The sequence below is a fragment of the Triturus cristatus genome, chromosome 2_2, assembly GCF_964204655.1.
Source record: "Triturus cristatus chromosome 2_2, aTriCri1.1, whole genome shotgun sequence".
NCBI classification, from domain to species: Eukaryota; Metazoa; Chordata; class Amphibia; order Caudata; family Salamandridae; genus Triturus; species Triturus cristatus.
The window spans coordinates 1,170,659,233-1,170,676,142 of NC_140582.1; the positions used below are offsets into that span (position 1 = coordinate 1,170,659,233).

At 46.2% G+C, this 16,910-nt stretch overlaps 1 protein-coding gene across 4 annotated transcripts in view; it reads left to right on the forward strand.

Moving 5' to 3' along the window:
* The window catches only part of ZNF638 (zinc finger protein 638), a 994,232-nt gene extending 991,428 nt beyond the window's left edge, over window positions 1-2,804 (forward strand). For all 4 annotated transcript variants that reach the window (XM_085642741.1, XM_085642742.1, XM_085642740.1 and 1 more), the window contains one exon: window positions 2,510-2,804. In XM_085642741.1, the coding sequence (XP_085498867.1) occupies window positions 2,510-2,581 (72 nt within the window). In that variant the 3' untranslated portion in view covers window positions 2,582-2,804. The remainder of the gene's footprint in view (window positions 1-2,509) is intronic.
* The last annotated feature ends 14,106 nt before the right edge of the window (window positions 2,805-16,910 follow it).

Below are 16,910 nucleotides of genomic sequence, written 5' to 3' on the forward strand. Positions count from 1 at the left end.
ACACCTCACAGTACAGGGCACATGGACGCCACAACAAAAGTTACTCCACATCAACCATTTGGAGTTACTGGCAATCTTCCTAGCCCTAAAATCCTTCCAGATGCAGATTTCAGGCAAGGCAGTCCTCATTCGCACAGACAACATGACTGCAATGTACTATATTAAAAAACAGGGGGGCACACACTCTCCACAGCGCTCTCAATTAGCACAGAGCATATGGAGATGAGCAATTCCGCAGAAAATCTTTCTCCTGGCTCGACACGTCCCAGGAGTCCAAAACACTGTGGCAGATCTGCTCAGCAGACAGACGCAGCAGATCCACGAGTGGGAACTTCACCCACAGGTTCTTCACCCGTTCTTTCAGAAGTGGGGGCATCCACAAATAGACCTATTCGCCACCCACGAAAACAAAAAATGGCCAAGCTTCGCCGCCAGATATCCACACCCATTGTCCAAAGGCAATGCGATATGGATGAACTGGTCAAACAAATTTGCATACGCTTTTCCACCTCTCCCACTAATTCTATTAGTGGTGCGAAAGCTACAACAGTATTCCCTCACACTAATCCTAGTAGCTCCAACAGGGGCCAGACAACCGTGGTACACCACACTGCTGGAACTCTCGGTAGTACCACACCAAAAGCTGCACCTCTCACCATGCCTCCTAACCCAGAACCATGGAGAGATCAGGCACCCGGAACCAGCTCAGCTCAACCTTGCGATCTGGCTCCTGAGGTCCTAGAATTCGGATACCTTAACCTTCCCCCTGATTGCATGAATATTATCAGGGAAGCTAGGCGCCCTACTACTAGGGCATGCTATGCTTCAAAGTGGAAAAGATTTGTTGTTTACTGCCACAACACAATCAACCCTCTAAATGTGTCCATACAGCACATCATATGTTACTTGCTCCATCTACAAAGGTGTAACCTAGCATATACATCCATCCGGTTACACCTCGCAGCAATTGCTGCTTACTTACAAAACAGGCAGCACCTATAACTCTTCAGGGTGCCTGCCATCAAAGCATTTATGGAAGGCCTCAAAAGAGTAATTCCACCCAGGGTACCACCCTCACCTGTCTGGAACTTAAATATAGTTCTCACAAGGCTAATGGGACCTCCTTTCGAACCATTACATAAATGAGAACTGCAGTTTCTCACATCGAAAACCGCTTTTCTAGGTGCCATCACTTCCCTTAGAAGGGTTAGTGAAATACAAGCACTCACGATTCAGGAACCTTTTCTTCAAATGCATCAGAACAAGGTTGCACCAATCCAAAATGTCTACCCAAAGTCATTTCTCCCTTCCATCTAAACCAGTCGGTAGAATTACCAGTCTTTTTCTCACAACCTCAAACTGTGGCGGAAAGGGCTTTACACACACTGGATGTTAAAAGGGCCTTGCTTTACTACATCCAAAGAACACAACCTTTCAGAAAAACCAAACAACTATTTGTCTCCTTCTCTCCACCACATAAAGGCAACCCTATTTCTAAATCGGGGATAGCTAGGTGGATTGTAAAATGCATACAGATTTGCTACCGCAAAGCGAACACTATATGTTCCCCCCCCCAAAGCCCACTCTACAAGAAAGATAGGGGCTTCTATGGCCTTTTTAGGCAACATACCATTAGATCACATCTGCAAAGCAGCCACATGGTCAACACAGCACACTTTCACAAAACATTACTGTGTAGATGTGCAAACCAAGCAACAAGCTAGTGTGGGCCAGGCTGTACTAAAAACACTGTTCCAAACAACTGCATCGGATGCCGGTGTTCGCCGCTAGGGTTGGGTACTGCTATACAGTCTATGCACAGTGTATAATCTGCAGCTCATATGCCTCGAACGGAATATGCTACTTACCAGTATGCATCTGTTCTCGAAATGTAGAGCTGCAGATCTATACACGCCTCCCCGGCTACCTGTATCTGTTCCAGTCTATCTTATTTTGATACAATACACATGGGTTTCTTTACTGTTACTACTACGCTCCATCTTTCCCTGCTGGCGAAAAACAATCTGAGGATGGAGCCGAAGCCCATGCGCAATACGAACCAAAGGAGGAGTCACCGAGCTTGTGACTTCCAAAGACTTTCCAAGAGGAAAAACAAACTGCAAACATCCGGGCCCAACACCAGATGGCGATCTATGCACAGTGTATAGATCTGCAGCTCTACATGCCAATAACAGATGCATACTGGTAAGTAGCATATTCCTTTTAGTAAATAATGCTGTGATGAATACATTGCAACCTGCAGATTCTTCATAACATCTACTCTACTGTATTTAATCAAAATGCTGTCTTAATGCAATTGGAATCACCATGCGCACTGCACTTTGTGTGTATATTTCGGGAGATTAAGAGCTGGGACCTCAGGATATATAAAAATGAAAACCATAGTTTCCAGAAAAGGGAATTATTATTTTCTTTATGCTTTTAATTGTCTGGTGATAAATTTGCATAGCCATCATGAGTTTTTCTAAGCCCTTTTTTCTCTCCTCAGAAACATATGGCCGAGCAACAAGAAATACATTTAACAGAAGACTCTTCAAGTGCATTTCAAGAAAAGTCATAACTGTCAAATCACAGATTCATCAAAAAGAGAAATATTAAGGGGCCATTGTGTATTGTTTTATCGTTCAGTTTCTTATTTTGTTTTCAAACCTGTTGTAAAAATGTATGATTGCTCTCATTGTAAACAATTTGATGGAAAAGGATTTAATGGTCTTGATTTTTACAAAGATATTCCGGATAGGATGAGCGCTTTTGACATTGTTCAAATAAATGTTCTTAATGTATTTTTTATTTATTTTATTTGAAAGGTTTTATATAGCGCTGGCTAGAACCGTAGGTATCGGAGCGCTTTACAATAGCAGGAACAGTCACAAAAACAAAACAATATTTCAGAGCAAAGAGAACGACAGGAGAGAGCACATCTCTCTAATAGTCATGAGAGGCAGAGTTCTGGATAATTCAAGAGTTATAGTACATATAGCTATTAAAATGAAGGTAACGATTCAAAGCAGACAGAGTATCAACAGGGAGAGCAAAAAATAAGATGGAGGGCAGGGGAACAGGGGGGGGGTGGGAAGCCAATGGACAAGGACAGGGTAGAATGTCCTCAGACAGCTAACAGAACATAAATGCTGCTAGGATAGAAGAGGGGCAGGGGAGAGCAAGGCCAGGGTACACAAGCAGGAAGAGTAAAAGGGGGTCGAGCAGATTGGCAACCAATACAGGGGAGACAGTTGGCCAGGTCAGAAGAGAAATTATAGACTCCATTACTTGCTGAGTAGGTGACATTTTAGGTCTTTTTTTTAAAGCGGATATAGGAGAGGTTGCAGCGCTGGTCCCTCAAGAGGACCTTCCAGATGCTCGGAGCATTTCCAAAGAAGGAGCGAGTTTGGGTGGATTTCTCTTTTTAGTAATAGGGGACTAGGAGGAGTGCCGTGGAGCTTCTCATCAGTCTGGAGCAGCCTGCTATTTTGAGTTTGTTCGGTACGACGGAGATAGTGAGTGGAGAGCTTTGTGCGTGATTCAGGCAGTCTTATAAAAGCATCTACCTTCAATGGGCAGCCAATTTAGGGATTTGAGGGCAGGCGTGACGTGCTTAAATCGTTTACAGTCCGCCAGGTTGAGAACCGCTCTAAGGGGGGCAAGGTGGAGTTTGGGGGTTCCAGTGAGGATGGCATTGTCGTAGTCAGGTTTGGAGAGTACTAAAGATTGTACTACACATTTGAAGTTGTTGTCTTGAGGGATGAAGGGTTTGATTTTTTTGAGGTCTGAGTGAAAAGTGCTTCTTTGGCCAAGTTATTAATATGGTCCTTCAGTACCAAATGTTTGTCAAGAATGAATCCTAAGGATGTTGCGGAGTTGGATAAGGTGAGTGGACAGTTGACGTCGGAGATCCAGCCTTGGATGAGGAGATGGTTACTTTTAGGAGAAAAAAGAAAAATTTGTTTTGTTAGGGTTCTGTTTAATATCGTTAGAGTAAAACCAAGATTGAATCTTACTCAGGGTGTTTAAATAGAGAACATCAGTATGGGATTTGATCTTATAGTAGAGTTGGGTGTCATCGGCATAGAGGTGATAGCTGATCCTGGCTTGTTTCAAAATGAGAGTAAGGGGTTCCATAAAGAGGTTGAAGAGAGAGGGGAGAGAAGTGAGCCCTGTGGGACGCCCAGGGTGTCAGGGGTGGGATTGGATAGGCAGAAGTTGATTTTTATTTGTTGTGTTCTGAGTTGGAGGTGTACCATTTAAGGACCAATTCATTTATGCCAGAGCGAGCTCTCAGCGATTTCAGTAAGAAAGAATGATTGACTATATCGAATGCTGCAGAGAGGTCAAGGAGGATAAGGCATGCCTCTCCATTGTCTAGGGAGCTGTGAATTTCCAACAATGTTCAGCATGGCGGTTTCAGTGCTACAGCCTTTCCTGAAACCAGATTGGAAGGAATCAAGCAAGTTGAATTTGCCTATGTGGTTGTCCAATTGGAGTAAAGCACATTTCTTCAGGGTTTTAGCTAGAAGTGGGAGGTTGGCGTTGGGACGGAGTTCAAGATCGTTAGGGTCCGCATTAAGGTTTTTAAGAAAGGGAGTGATTTGCCCGAGTTAGAGGGAGTCTGGGATGCATCCAGTGGCAAAGGAGGTGTTAATGATTTTTGTCCAACATGGGGCAATAATGTGGTTAAGGTTATGTACTAGGTTAGAAGAGTGCGTCTTTGGTGTGCGAGGTCGGCTTTAATTTCGCAATTATATTAAAGACTTTGAGCTCAGTCATAGGATAGAAATTAGACCAGGAGGCATTATTTTTCTGTTGTAAGTTGGACAGAATAGAGAGATAGTTGGACTGGGTAGGTGAGTGGTAGGATTAGGCGGCAGGAATGGGGCAGAAAAAGGAGGTACGTCTGTAGTAAATTGGGGGCAGGGCCACACTTTGAGGGAAGGATTGATCAATTTTTTCCGTTCAGAAGTTGACAATTACCTCATCTTTCGATTGAGGCAGTTGGCACTGGAGGGGCAGATGAAGATTGTTTTCTGACAATGTTAGAGTTCTCTGGGCCTGTTTTTGGCACAATCAAGTTGGGCTCGAAAGAAAGATACTTTCTCATTAAAAAATTTGCTTTTTATGTTCTAGCAGATCTGAGGAGGGCAAGATGGGTGGGCGAGGGGTGATGAGTTTGGGATTGAACCAAGAATTGGATTTTTCTTTTTTTTGGTTTAAGGGTTGCTACTTGATCCAGGACATCACTAATGGCCTTATTGAAGTGGTCAGTGAGCTCATTAGCGTTATGGGAGGGAGGAGTTGGAGTTGGGCTTGGAGTTTGGACTTGAGTTCACTAGGGAGGGATTAGTTTATGGTTCCTGGTCCACATCTTGGGTTTGTTATTAATTGGTGTGGGGAAAAGGGCGCTGGTTGAGATGTTGAACAGAATTCTATGGTGGTCAGACCAGTTAATGGGGATGATGTTGGTAAAGGAGACCAGGCCAGTGTTAGAGATGATTGTGTCAAGTGTGGCCCCTTTGATAGGGGCTGGATTGTTGCTAAAGGTCATTCAACTCGAGAAGGTTAATGAGACGCTTAATTGTGGGATCATCTGCATTATTCCAATGGATGTTGAAATCTCCTAAAAACAGATTTTTAGAGACGGAAAGGGAGAAGTGAGTGAGTAGGTCCGATCATTCTTCAGCAAAGAGGAGGGGCTCACTAAGAGGATGGTAGATGTTATGTAATCTAATCGGAGGAGAGCCTTTGACTGAGAGTTCTATGCAAAGGTATTCAAATGTTAAGTGATCGGTGCTATTCAGAAGGGACAGTTGCAACTCAGTTTTATGGATAGTCCACCCCTTTTTCTGCTGGGTCTGTCAAGTCTAATGATAGAGGGGGGAGTAAAATAAATAAATTGTAAATTTGATACTTGTATAGCGCACTACTCACCCGCAAGGGTCTCAAGGCGCTTGTACGAATACCGCTGTGGAACCCATCCTGGCTTTCCCTGTGAGGCGTCCACTCCTGGGCACCGCCAAGGTGGAGGCCAGGCATCCTTAGCGTTGTGGGGGCCGTTGTGGAGATTAAGCAAGCTATTGCCCAGAGTTGCAGAGTGGGACTCCATGATTGGAATAGGCACCGAGGCGAGAATTATCAGGTCCGTGGAATTTTTGAGCCCAAGACCCGCCGAGACGGGGAATTGAACCCTGGTCCCGGGCTAGACCTCTGCATCAGGGTCTGCCGCTCTAATCATTGAGCCACACTTCTCCAGTGAAGAATAGCTGTTGAGTGCTCATTGAGCCAAGTTTCGGTGAGGAAGGCAATGTCAATAGCCTCACTGAGGATGGTTTGAGAAATCTCAGTAGCATGAAGAACTGCCGATCTGCAGGTAACAAGCATGCAAGAGAGGGGATTCAGGTTATCCTTAGCAGGTTTAAGGGAGTGGATGGTGGCACGTTGTGCAGGAGGTCTAGGTGAGAGGGGAGTAGAAGGGACTCGGCTAATGCTGAAAATTACTGGGATGGTGGAGTAAGGGAGGTGATCCGTCAGGAGAGGCATAGGGAGATGGGAATTGCACTGGTCATTTAGGGCAGAAGTGGAGAGGGAGCACACAGTGCGGCGAGGCTTGAGAGCTCGTCTGCAAAGGAGTATGGTCCGCCATTGGGCATGTTGGGAGAGGTTACGAGAGCAAGAGAGACGAGCATCAGAAAATGTAAGGCTAACCGTGGGGTTAAGGATGGAGAGATCTGAGCCGTGTTAATTCAGTAGCCCTAGCATTGAGTTTGTGTTATATGCTGTTGTGTCTGAGCAATAAAGTTGGGGGAGAAACCCACAGTAATTGGGTCACTTTTGACAGGGGAAGGCGATCCAGCTAAGGGAGGGTGAGCAAGGACTGAGGAGGGAGTCAAAACAGTATACGGACTGGTATTAAATAGATTCTGCGTGGAGTGATTCGGGCCAATCAAACAATCAGGGGATGTGTAGGGTGAGAGAAAGGGAGGGTTAGAGAATGAACCACATCGTATTACTTGTGAAGGATGTCATTAGGAGTCGCAGGCTTGGACATAGTGGAGAGAGAAGTAGGAGTCCCAAGGGGAGGCAGGTGGGAAGGAAGAGTTGGAGGGAGAATCTGGGAAGATGGTAGGGACAGAGGGGAGGGATCGATGGAAATAGGAGAGAGATCAAACGGTCTAGGAAGAACGAGGGCCTGGAGTCTTTCGCAAAGGAGAGGGGCCCCATAAGTAACTAGGTGCAGACTGGAATGGGAGGGAGGGCCGGAACCGGGGTAGAGGGTGGAGAAACCTGGGAACAAGGCAATTGGGTCTCTGAGGGATTACGGTACAGATGATAGGACATAGTAATGAAATAGCTGTCAAAAATGTTGAGGTGGTGGTCAGATGATTGAATAAGAATGTTACCAGTTCTGAATATGGAGATATCGATTTCCCGGTTAAAGAAGAGGGAGGGGATAGTCGACAGTTTGAATACATATGGAATTTTGATAGATTTGGTGATCGGAAGGTGGTGAAGGAAAGTGTTTTTCCATTCTGTGGGGCCTTTGGTATGGAAAACAAAGTCCATTTTCATTGGACAAGACAGGCTGTGGTAGGTATCGACTATTAACGTTTCAGGGTGAAGGTTCAACAATTTGTGTTTGCAAATTTTCGTAGCGTTGTTAGAAATATTAGGCGGGTATAAGATGCTCCACGAGTTAGGGCCATGTCTAGCGAGAGCTGGGTCTGGGGGATTGTGAGGGGGCTTGGGAGAAGACATGGTAAGAAGCACAGTTAGAATAGAGGTAGTCCAGGATAAGGAGGGAAGATTAGAAAAGTGCTATACAGGGAGAGAGTGAAGTTAAAAACTAATCTTCGAGGTGGAGAGTAACAACGTGGAAAGAGGGAAAGTCAATTTAAAACATCCACAATAGAAGAACTTCAGAATGGAGGCAGTCAAGGATAAGGAGGGAAGATTAAGAAAAGTGCTATATACGGAGAGATTCTAGAAAGAAAATAATTTTCGAAATGGAGAGTATCGACGCGGAGTATCAAAGTATCTAGTATCGAAGGGAGAGAGGGAAAGTCAAAATATAAAAACATCCACAGTAGCAGAACATCAGCATTGCATTCGGAAATGGAGAATTTTTAGAAAGTGGCGTTAAGGAAGAATTCAGGATTAAACAAATATTCAAAAAGGAGGGCGTCAACTCAGAATAAAGATAGACAATGGCATAATACTCCAACATCAATTTGAAAAGGAGGGCTACACAGAGTAATGGGAAAATAGGTAATGGCATCAAAATTTGAAATGGATGTCAACCACAACAAGTAGTGGCAAAATACTAAGAAACCACTAACATCAAAAAAACACATATGTCAACATTTGTGAAGGTGTCTCATTTGATAGCCAATTCTGATGGAAGGAAAGATTTTTTTTTAAATTTATTTACTTTATTAATCCCAGTGAAATTATGGCAGACTTAAATCTAAACATCAAGGTAGCCCTACCTCTGTTTCCGCAGAGTTTAGTGCTAGGTGTGTCCTTTAATCAAGTCAGCAGCAGACCATTCCAAGATAGCTGCCCAACAAACAGATCTGGTGAGTCCTTCAATGTCCGAATGAGTCCTTTCATTGTGTTAATGCCTCTACCATGGTCCTGTGTTTGTTGCTGCAGTGATTTTGTGTTGTAGAAATTGTGACCACCATTTTAGTGGATTACAGAGACACCCATAAAATGGAAGGCAGTCCAGAGCAAAAGACAATGCCTAAGCACATAAGCCACACATGAGGCCCGTGAAAAAGCTGGCAATTAAAAGTATGCAGGAAGAAATATTGCTCGCCATTGGCACCGATCAGCGCACTGTCTGCGCCATCAAAGTCATTAGAAGGCAAGCATCAGGGCACCCGCGAGGGGGGGCTTTGTGACTGACGATGCTCTGCAGTGGCAAGGCAAAGGCAGGAACTCGCAGGGCAAGAGCCTGTCTGGACAAAGGAAGATGGGAGGTCTGGAGGCTGCTGCAAGCACCTAAGGAAAGTGGAGGGAGCCACTGCCCAATGCCTCTCTTCCCCTTAGAGCCAGACGGAAAGACAGCTAGTTGCAGTTGCTCCTGCTGGGCCGAGTCTCCAAGTGGGGGGTAAGCCCCAGACGCCGCACTCACCAATGTGGACAGGGGAGACGCGGCAGTGTGAGTCAAGGCAAGCGTGCCTCCAGTTGAGCCATGGTCTCGCTAGCTGGCGATCGTTGCCTCCAGAGAGCCGCACTCACAGCAGACGATGAGCGGAGTCTTCCAAACCCCAGCCGCTGCAAGCACGACCTTCGGGACATCCAATGTGAGTTCGGGAGCTGGTAAGTAGATTAAGGAGATGTTTAGTTGAATCCAGGCGGGTGGATGGCCAGGTATTGTTGCGATATTCACAACTGTGATCCCACGCCCGGGAGCTTCCATGTTGAGCTCCCTCTCAGCGGCCATCTTACTCCATTGAGTCTAGTACGTGTGCGTGCATTATATTATTGACTTAGATGGCAGGCGCTTTTGCTATGGCGTTAAGTTTCTTTCATCGCTTTGGGATCAATTACTCTGGCCCCTGTGCTTGGGGGAATCCCCCTCCCCCATCCAAAATTAAAGATCCTTCGAGTCATTCTAAATAAAGAGCTAACTATAGGTTCCCATGGGAAGAATGTGGCTGGCACCTGCTTTGGCCTCCTAAGATTTCTTAGGAAGGTGCTTAAATGGCTCCCTATGGAATGTCTGAGGTCGGTGTTCCAAGGCCTGATACTTTCCTGTCTGGACTGTCATTTCTCTCTGTCTAGGTAACCACTCATAAGTCCTGGTCACCCAGGATGCCGCAACTCGAGCACTGCTGAGATCAGCATGATCAGCACTTGCTCAACTTCATTGGCTGCCTATAAATTAAGAAATGGAAGTAAAGGCTTTATGCATCACCCACAGGATAATCTATTCCCTGGCCCACATATCATTTAGCACCTCATCACCCCATACAGTGCCCAGAGAGTTGAAATTGAACAACCTCTTTCCTCTGGCTGTTCCCAAAGTCATGAGCCCTAAATGTGGGGGTCGCTCATTCATCTATCTGGTCTCAAAGTTCTGGAACTCCCTTCCTATCATCTCACGTCAAACAAAACTTGCCTAGTTTTAGGAAACAATTGAAAACTCACCTTTTTATCCTAACAGTGCGTGTCCTCACTTGATCTTTTAGCACCGGAAAGCACATTGGGGGTAGCTGCGCACTCTATAATAACCTTAAACAATACGTTTTTTCTGAGGGAACACCTTGTGTATCTAAACAAATAGGCTGCTTCCGTTCTGGACAGGTTTCGCTTACTTTGACTATTGTTGGCCTTGAAATACTTGAGTAAAGTTATCATTGAGCTCTGGTGCACTAAAAGTATAGGCCACCATCTCAGGTATGCTGCACTGTTGAGTATATGGCTGAGCTGCTATACTTTTAGTTGTGTGGTCCAGTAATCTATCCATCATTGGATCATCACTCTAGTCATAAACATTAGAATACGTTTTTGTGCATTATCTCAAGCACTCTATTGAAGATTACATGTTCAAGGCATAAGAGCTGTAGATCCCATACTTTTGCATAGATCGCCATCTGGTGTTGGGCTCGGATGTTTGCACTTTGCTATTGTAGAAGTCTTTGTAGTCACGGGTTAGGTGACTCCTCCTCTAGGTAGTAGTGCACATGGGCATCGACTCCATCCTTAGATTGTGTTTTTCTGCCATCGGGTTCGGATGCAATTTGCTGCATTCCGTGTCGATGCAGTTCGATTCCCCTTCGCACAAATACTCACTGCTCGACGGTATTGTTTCGATCGCGATCGTTCTCGGCGCGTATCCATTACCAAAGACATTTTCGAGTCAGGTCGTCGACGTGGGCCGTTGGACTCATTGGCACCATCATCCAGCATATGGAAAGGACTCCATTTAAAAAATGCAAGTGTGGGGCTAAATTCCCACACACACAGCTCCACAAGGTCTGCAACCTTTGTCTCGCCAGAACACAAGAGTCTACACTGTCAGGCCTGTGACTCTTTCAGGTCTAATCAGATTATTCGTGATAGTAGGGCTCGACGTCACAAAATGTCCAGATCGACCGTTCCAGTGCCGGACAACATCTTTGAGGCAGGCCCCGATGATCCGGAGTCAGGAGATGAACAAGCCAGCATCTCCGAAGCTGAAGGATCGGACTCAGAAGACCAGACGATAACTCCAGGTCAACGGAGCGCGAGTACTGATGTCGACGCCCCTGCCCCGAAAAAACAAAAGGCTCCAGTAACACCTTCTCCTTCGGGTCTTGGTTGACACCGAGACAAGACTTCAGAAGCCCCACCTCCGGGCCCGGCTGCGAAGCAGACAAAGCCTTCGGACAGCTCTGGATCGAGCCAACCACATCACGGTGCCGAAAAAACCATCTTCGGCACCTAAGCCAAAACCCAAGGTCCCGGATTCTTCGCCACCAAAGCAAATTCAATCCAAGTCTTCGTATCCGAAAAAACAAATTAAACCTTCGGAGTCAAACTCCACTGAAGCAGAAGGAGACAAAAACTCCTCCTAAAGCGGACAGGCCAAAACACCACTCGGAACCGACATCTTCGGCGCTGGAAAAAGACAACGGATCCAAAGAACCTTTCTATCCAGATCCACCGCATCCTAGACAAAAAACACACTATGTTGACCCCATTACTGGACATGTCACCTCTATACCACCTAAAAAGAGGAAATTGGACACCTCAATTCTACTCCCCACCCCCCCTCACCCCCCAGCAACATACCTCCCAAACAACGTCCAATGTCCACAGACCATCTTGCGCTTCTCAAGCAGGAGGTTCTCTCTCTTGCAAAAGCATGCAATAGAACCGGTTCCGTACATCACCAGAACACAGGGATTTACTCCCTTTTTTTATTTTCTAATTCCACAAAAGGACGGAACTCTCAGGCCTATATTAGACCTGAGGCCCTTAAACCGGTACATACAATCTGACCACTTCCACATGGTCACACTACAGCAGGTCCTGCCCCTGCGTCGTCAAGGCGTTTTCCTTACCACTCTAGATCTCAAGAACGCCTATTTTCATATTCCTATTCACCCTGCTCACAGAAAATACCTACGGTTTGTAGTGGAGGCACAACACTATCAGTTCAAACTCCTACCATTCGGATTCACAACAGCACCCAGAGTCTTTACAAAATGCCTCGCTGTGGTAGCAGCCCACTTGAGGAGACAACATATATTTCCTTACTTAGACGACTGGCTCATGAAAGCCAGGTCACACCAAGCTTGTGTGCAAGACGCACACCACACAATCCAGCTGCTACACAAATTAGGATTCACAAAAAACCTCACCAAGTCGCATCTACAACCGTCCCACAGTCAACAGTATCTAGGTGCAACAATAGATACTTCCAAAGCACTTGCATACCCAAACCAAACAAGGCTAACCAGTATGCAAGCACTCGTAGCAAAATTTCAGCTGAAGCACTCACTACCAGCTCGAGTGTTCATGCAGCTAATGGGGATGATGGCCTCTTGCATCTTAATTGTTCCTTATGAAAGACTCCAGATGAGCCCTTTACAAGAATGCCTAGTACAACAGTGGAACCAAGCTCAGGGTTAACTTACAGATCTGGTGTTGGTGGACAGCCGTACATATCGCGCTCTGCAATGGTGGAATATACAAGATCTTTCCAGAGGGCAGCCGTTTGTAGACTCGATTCCACAAATAGTGCTCACATCAGACGCATTGCTCACTGGCTGGGGAGCTCATCTATTTAATCACACTATTCAGGGTATCTGGACCCCTCAACAAAGACTCCTCCACATAAATCACCTGGAATTCCTGGCTATATTTCTCGCCTAAAATCTTTTCAGAAACATCTCATAGGCAAAGCTGACCTCATCTGAACGGACATGACAGTAATGTACTATATACAAAAACAGGGCGGAGAAAACACTCTGCAGCTTTCACAGCACAAAGCATTTGGAGATGGGTCATCCCCCAAAACATTTCCTCTTAGCAGAGCATCTACCTAGGATTCACAATCAAATTGCGGATCTGCTCAGTCAACAACAGCAGGTTCACGAATGGGAACTTCATCCGCAAGTTCTTCATCCATTCTTTCAAATGTGGGGACATCCAGACATAGATCTGTTTGCCACACATTTTAACACAAAATGCCCAAACTTCGCCTCCAGGTACCTGCACCCATTGTCCAAAGGCAATGCGATGTGGATGAATTGGTCAGGCAGATTTGCATACGCCTTTCCGCCTCTCCCACTCATTCCATTACTGGTGCGCAAACTCAAACAGTCTCACAATGATCCTGGTGGCGCCAACATGGGCAAGACAACCATGGTTCACAACACTACTGGAACTCTCAGTAGTCCCACACTGTTAGACCTGGCACATTGGCGTGAGTCTCCCTTCCATTTTTTGCTGGTGTTAGTTGCTCAGGGCACTGTGCCACTGCTGTCCAGTGCCACAGTGCAAGTGCTCCCTATTGTAAATTGATGTATGAATTTGTGATTCCATGATTGGTTGGTTTGGTTTACCTGTCAGACCCTAGTACAGTGCACCAGGAGTCCCCAGGGCTTGTAAATCCAAATACTGCTGGTAGCCTTGCAGCACTGGTTGTGCCACCCACAGAAGCAGCCTGTAAAAGTTTGTCTAAGGTCTGCCATTGCAGAGCCTGCCATGCTGACTGGGCAAGTGCACCCAATTGCCAGTCCCTAGACCTTCCCTTTTCTTTATATCAGACACCCCTATGGTAGGCCCAAGGGCAGGGTGCATTGTAAGGATAAGGTAGGACATGCCCTGGTGTGTGTGGCATGTTCTAATAGTGAATTACAGCCATTTTCGTTTTTCACTATTGCAAGGCTACCTGTTCTCCATAAGCCAGAATGGGCAGTTTGATTATTACATCTTATAATCTTAACTGCCTCAGGGAACATGATAGAAATTCGAATTTAGTATGCCTGAACTCAGAATGATAAAATACATCTTTTAGTGAAGTTGGTTTTAACATTGTGTTTGAAAATGCCACTTTTAGAAAGTAGGCATTTTCTTGTCTAACCATTCAAACCTGCCTCTGCTAGGCTGTGTATTCCCTGTTTGGAGTGACAGGGCTGGGGAATTCCAGGAGACAGGGTGAGGTGTTCCAGTGGTGAATAGAGATCTGCATCTAGATGGGTGGGAGGAGTGCACCTGGGACCTGAATAGGGCTGTGCCTTCCGTCCACAATGCTGGCGCCACCTCCTGTGGTGCGTCTGATGTCTCTGCCCTGCACTCTGAAAGGAAAGGAGGAGTCAGGTAAACAAAGTGCTCCAGGACTGACCAGAACCAGTTTGAGCAAGGCAAAGGCCCCTCTGCCCTCAGAGGACAAAGGATTTTGGGGTATAAGTATTGGGACCCTGAACCCAAGAATTTAGATCACTTTGGGAAACAAGAAGAAACTCTGCTGAGGAGAGGAACCAAGAAGAACCAGAGGAGAGACTATCCCTGAAACTGGGGGATTGGCCTGCAGGGTGTACTTTTGCTCAACTTGTGAAGGATCTCCAAGGGCTTGGAAAAGAGCTTGCCTCCTTCTGAAGTCTCGGGAGCAACAGACTTCACCCCCCAGCTCCCTAGAGTTCTTTGTAAGTGCCTGCTGCTGGGCCTTCTAAGGGACTGTGTGCCGCCGTCGGAGCTGTTGTCGCATCGCGTAAAGTGTGTCGCCGCTGCATCTGTCGCATCGAGCGGAAGCGTCTCACATCATCCCGGAGGTGTCTCGCAACGCCGAAGAAGCGTGTCGCCATCACAGCCATCGTAGTTGTCGCATTGCACCGCATCAAGAAAAGCGCCTCGCATCCACAGAGAAGCGTGCCGCCGTCGGAGCGGTTGTCGCATCGCTTTAAGGGGTGTCGCCGCTGCAGCATCGCATCGAGCAGAAGCGTCTCGCAACATCGGATAAGAGTGCCGCTGCCAAGGCTGCTGACGTCGCATCTCGTAAAGTGTCGCAGCTGAAGCATAGTCGTCAAACAACATCGGAGAAGCGTGCCGCATCTGGAAGATCTTCACGTCTTTATTTCTTTGCACCAAAATCTTCAACGCATCAACATCGTTGCAACACTTTCGTTGCCCTGCGTGTCGCATTTAAGAACTAAAGAGAACTAAGCAAAATTCTGCCATCTAAAGTAACAGTATTGTGTATTTTTGTTGTTTAATGGTCTTGTGGTAAATCTATATAAAGAATACCTATTTTTGATATAAAACCTGTGTGGTGTCCATCTGTAGTGTTGTCACTGGATTACTGTGTGTTCACAAATGCTTTACACACTGCCTCTGAGATAAGCCTGTCTGCTCGTGCCAAGCTACCAAGGGGGTGAGCAGGGGTTATTTTAGGAGTGTACCCCCTTACCCTGACTAGAGGCGAGGGTCCCTATTTGTCACAAGTGCATACCTGTGCCAACTAGAGACCCCCAAGTCTAACACACACCAAAAGCTCTACCTCTCCCCAGAGCTTTTCACACAGAACCATGGAGAGAAAAGACATCCAGAACCAGCGCAACTGGACCTAGTGATTTGGCTTCTGAAGGTTTAGAGTTTGGTTATCTCAATCTCCCTCCAGATTGCATGAATGTCATTAAAGAAGCTAAACGTTCTACCACTAGAGCATGCTATGCAGCTAAATGGAAAAGATTTGTTATTTACTGCAGTAACAACACGATCAATCCACTAGATGCTTCCACTCAAAACATTATTTTGACGTGCCAGGAATTCCTGTAAGGGGCGCATCTGGAGTCATGCATGAGGTACTATGACTATGCAAAAGGCCATCATCCCTAGGAGTTGCATGAACACTCGAGTTGGGAGTGAGTGTTGCAGCTGGAACCTTGTTATTAGGGCTTGTATGCTTGCTATCCTTCTTGGACTGGGATAAGCTAGGCTCTTTGAGGTGTTTATTGTGGCACCCAGATATTGTTGGATGTGGTATGGCTGAAGGTGCGACTTTGCGAGGTTTATGGTAAACCCTAAGTCGTAAAGTAGTTGGATTGTGGCGTGTGTGTGTGATTTACACACTGGGTATGTGACTTGGCTTTTTTGAGCCGGTTGTCCCAATATGGGAAGACGTGAATTTGTTGTCTTGGGTGGGCTGCCACCACTGCTAGACATTTTGTGAAGACTTTGGGCTCTGTGGTGACTCCGAATGGGAGAACCTTGAACTGGTAATGCTGTCCGTCCACCACAAACCGAAGATGTTTCCTGTGAGGAGGGTGAATGGGAATGTGGAAGTAGGCGTCCTTGAGATCTAATGTGGCAAGTAGCGCGAGGACCTGTTGAAGAGTGACCATGTGGAAATGGTCTGATTGTATGTAGAGGTTTAATGGCTGGAGGTCCAAAATGGCCTCAGAGTTCCATCCTTCTTTGGAATGGGGAAGAACAGGGAGTAAACCCCTGTGTTTTGGTGATGAAGGGGAACTGGTTCTATGGCATGTTTTTGTAAGCGGGAGAGTACCTCTTGTTTTAGAAGCGTTAAGTAGTCTGGTGACATTAGACACTGTTTGGGTGGTATGTTTGGGGTAGTGGAAGTGAGTTCTAGGCAGTAGCCTGATTGGATGATTTGTGTCACCCACCTGTCTATGGTGATGTTGTGCCAGACAGGTAGGAACTGTAGCAATCTTCCCCCGACCGGAGAATAGTGGTCCAGGGGGAATGGAGGGAAGTCATTGTTTAGGAGTGGAGGCGGTACGAGTATTGGTAGTTTTGCCCCTACCCTTGTTGTTGGTGCCCCTATAGCCGCCTCTATTATAGCCTCTGTTAGAGGACTCTTGTAGGAAGTGGAGGGGTTATCAGTGGCAAAACCTCTAGAGGCGCCCCTATAAGAGGAGCGACAAAAGGAACTTCTGGGAGCT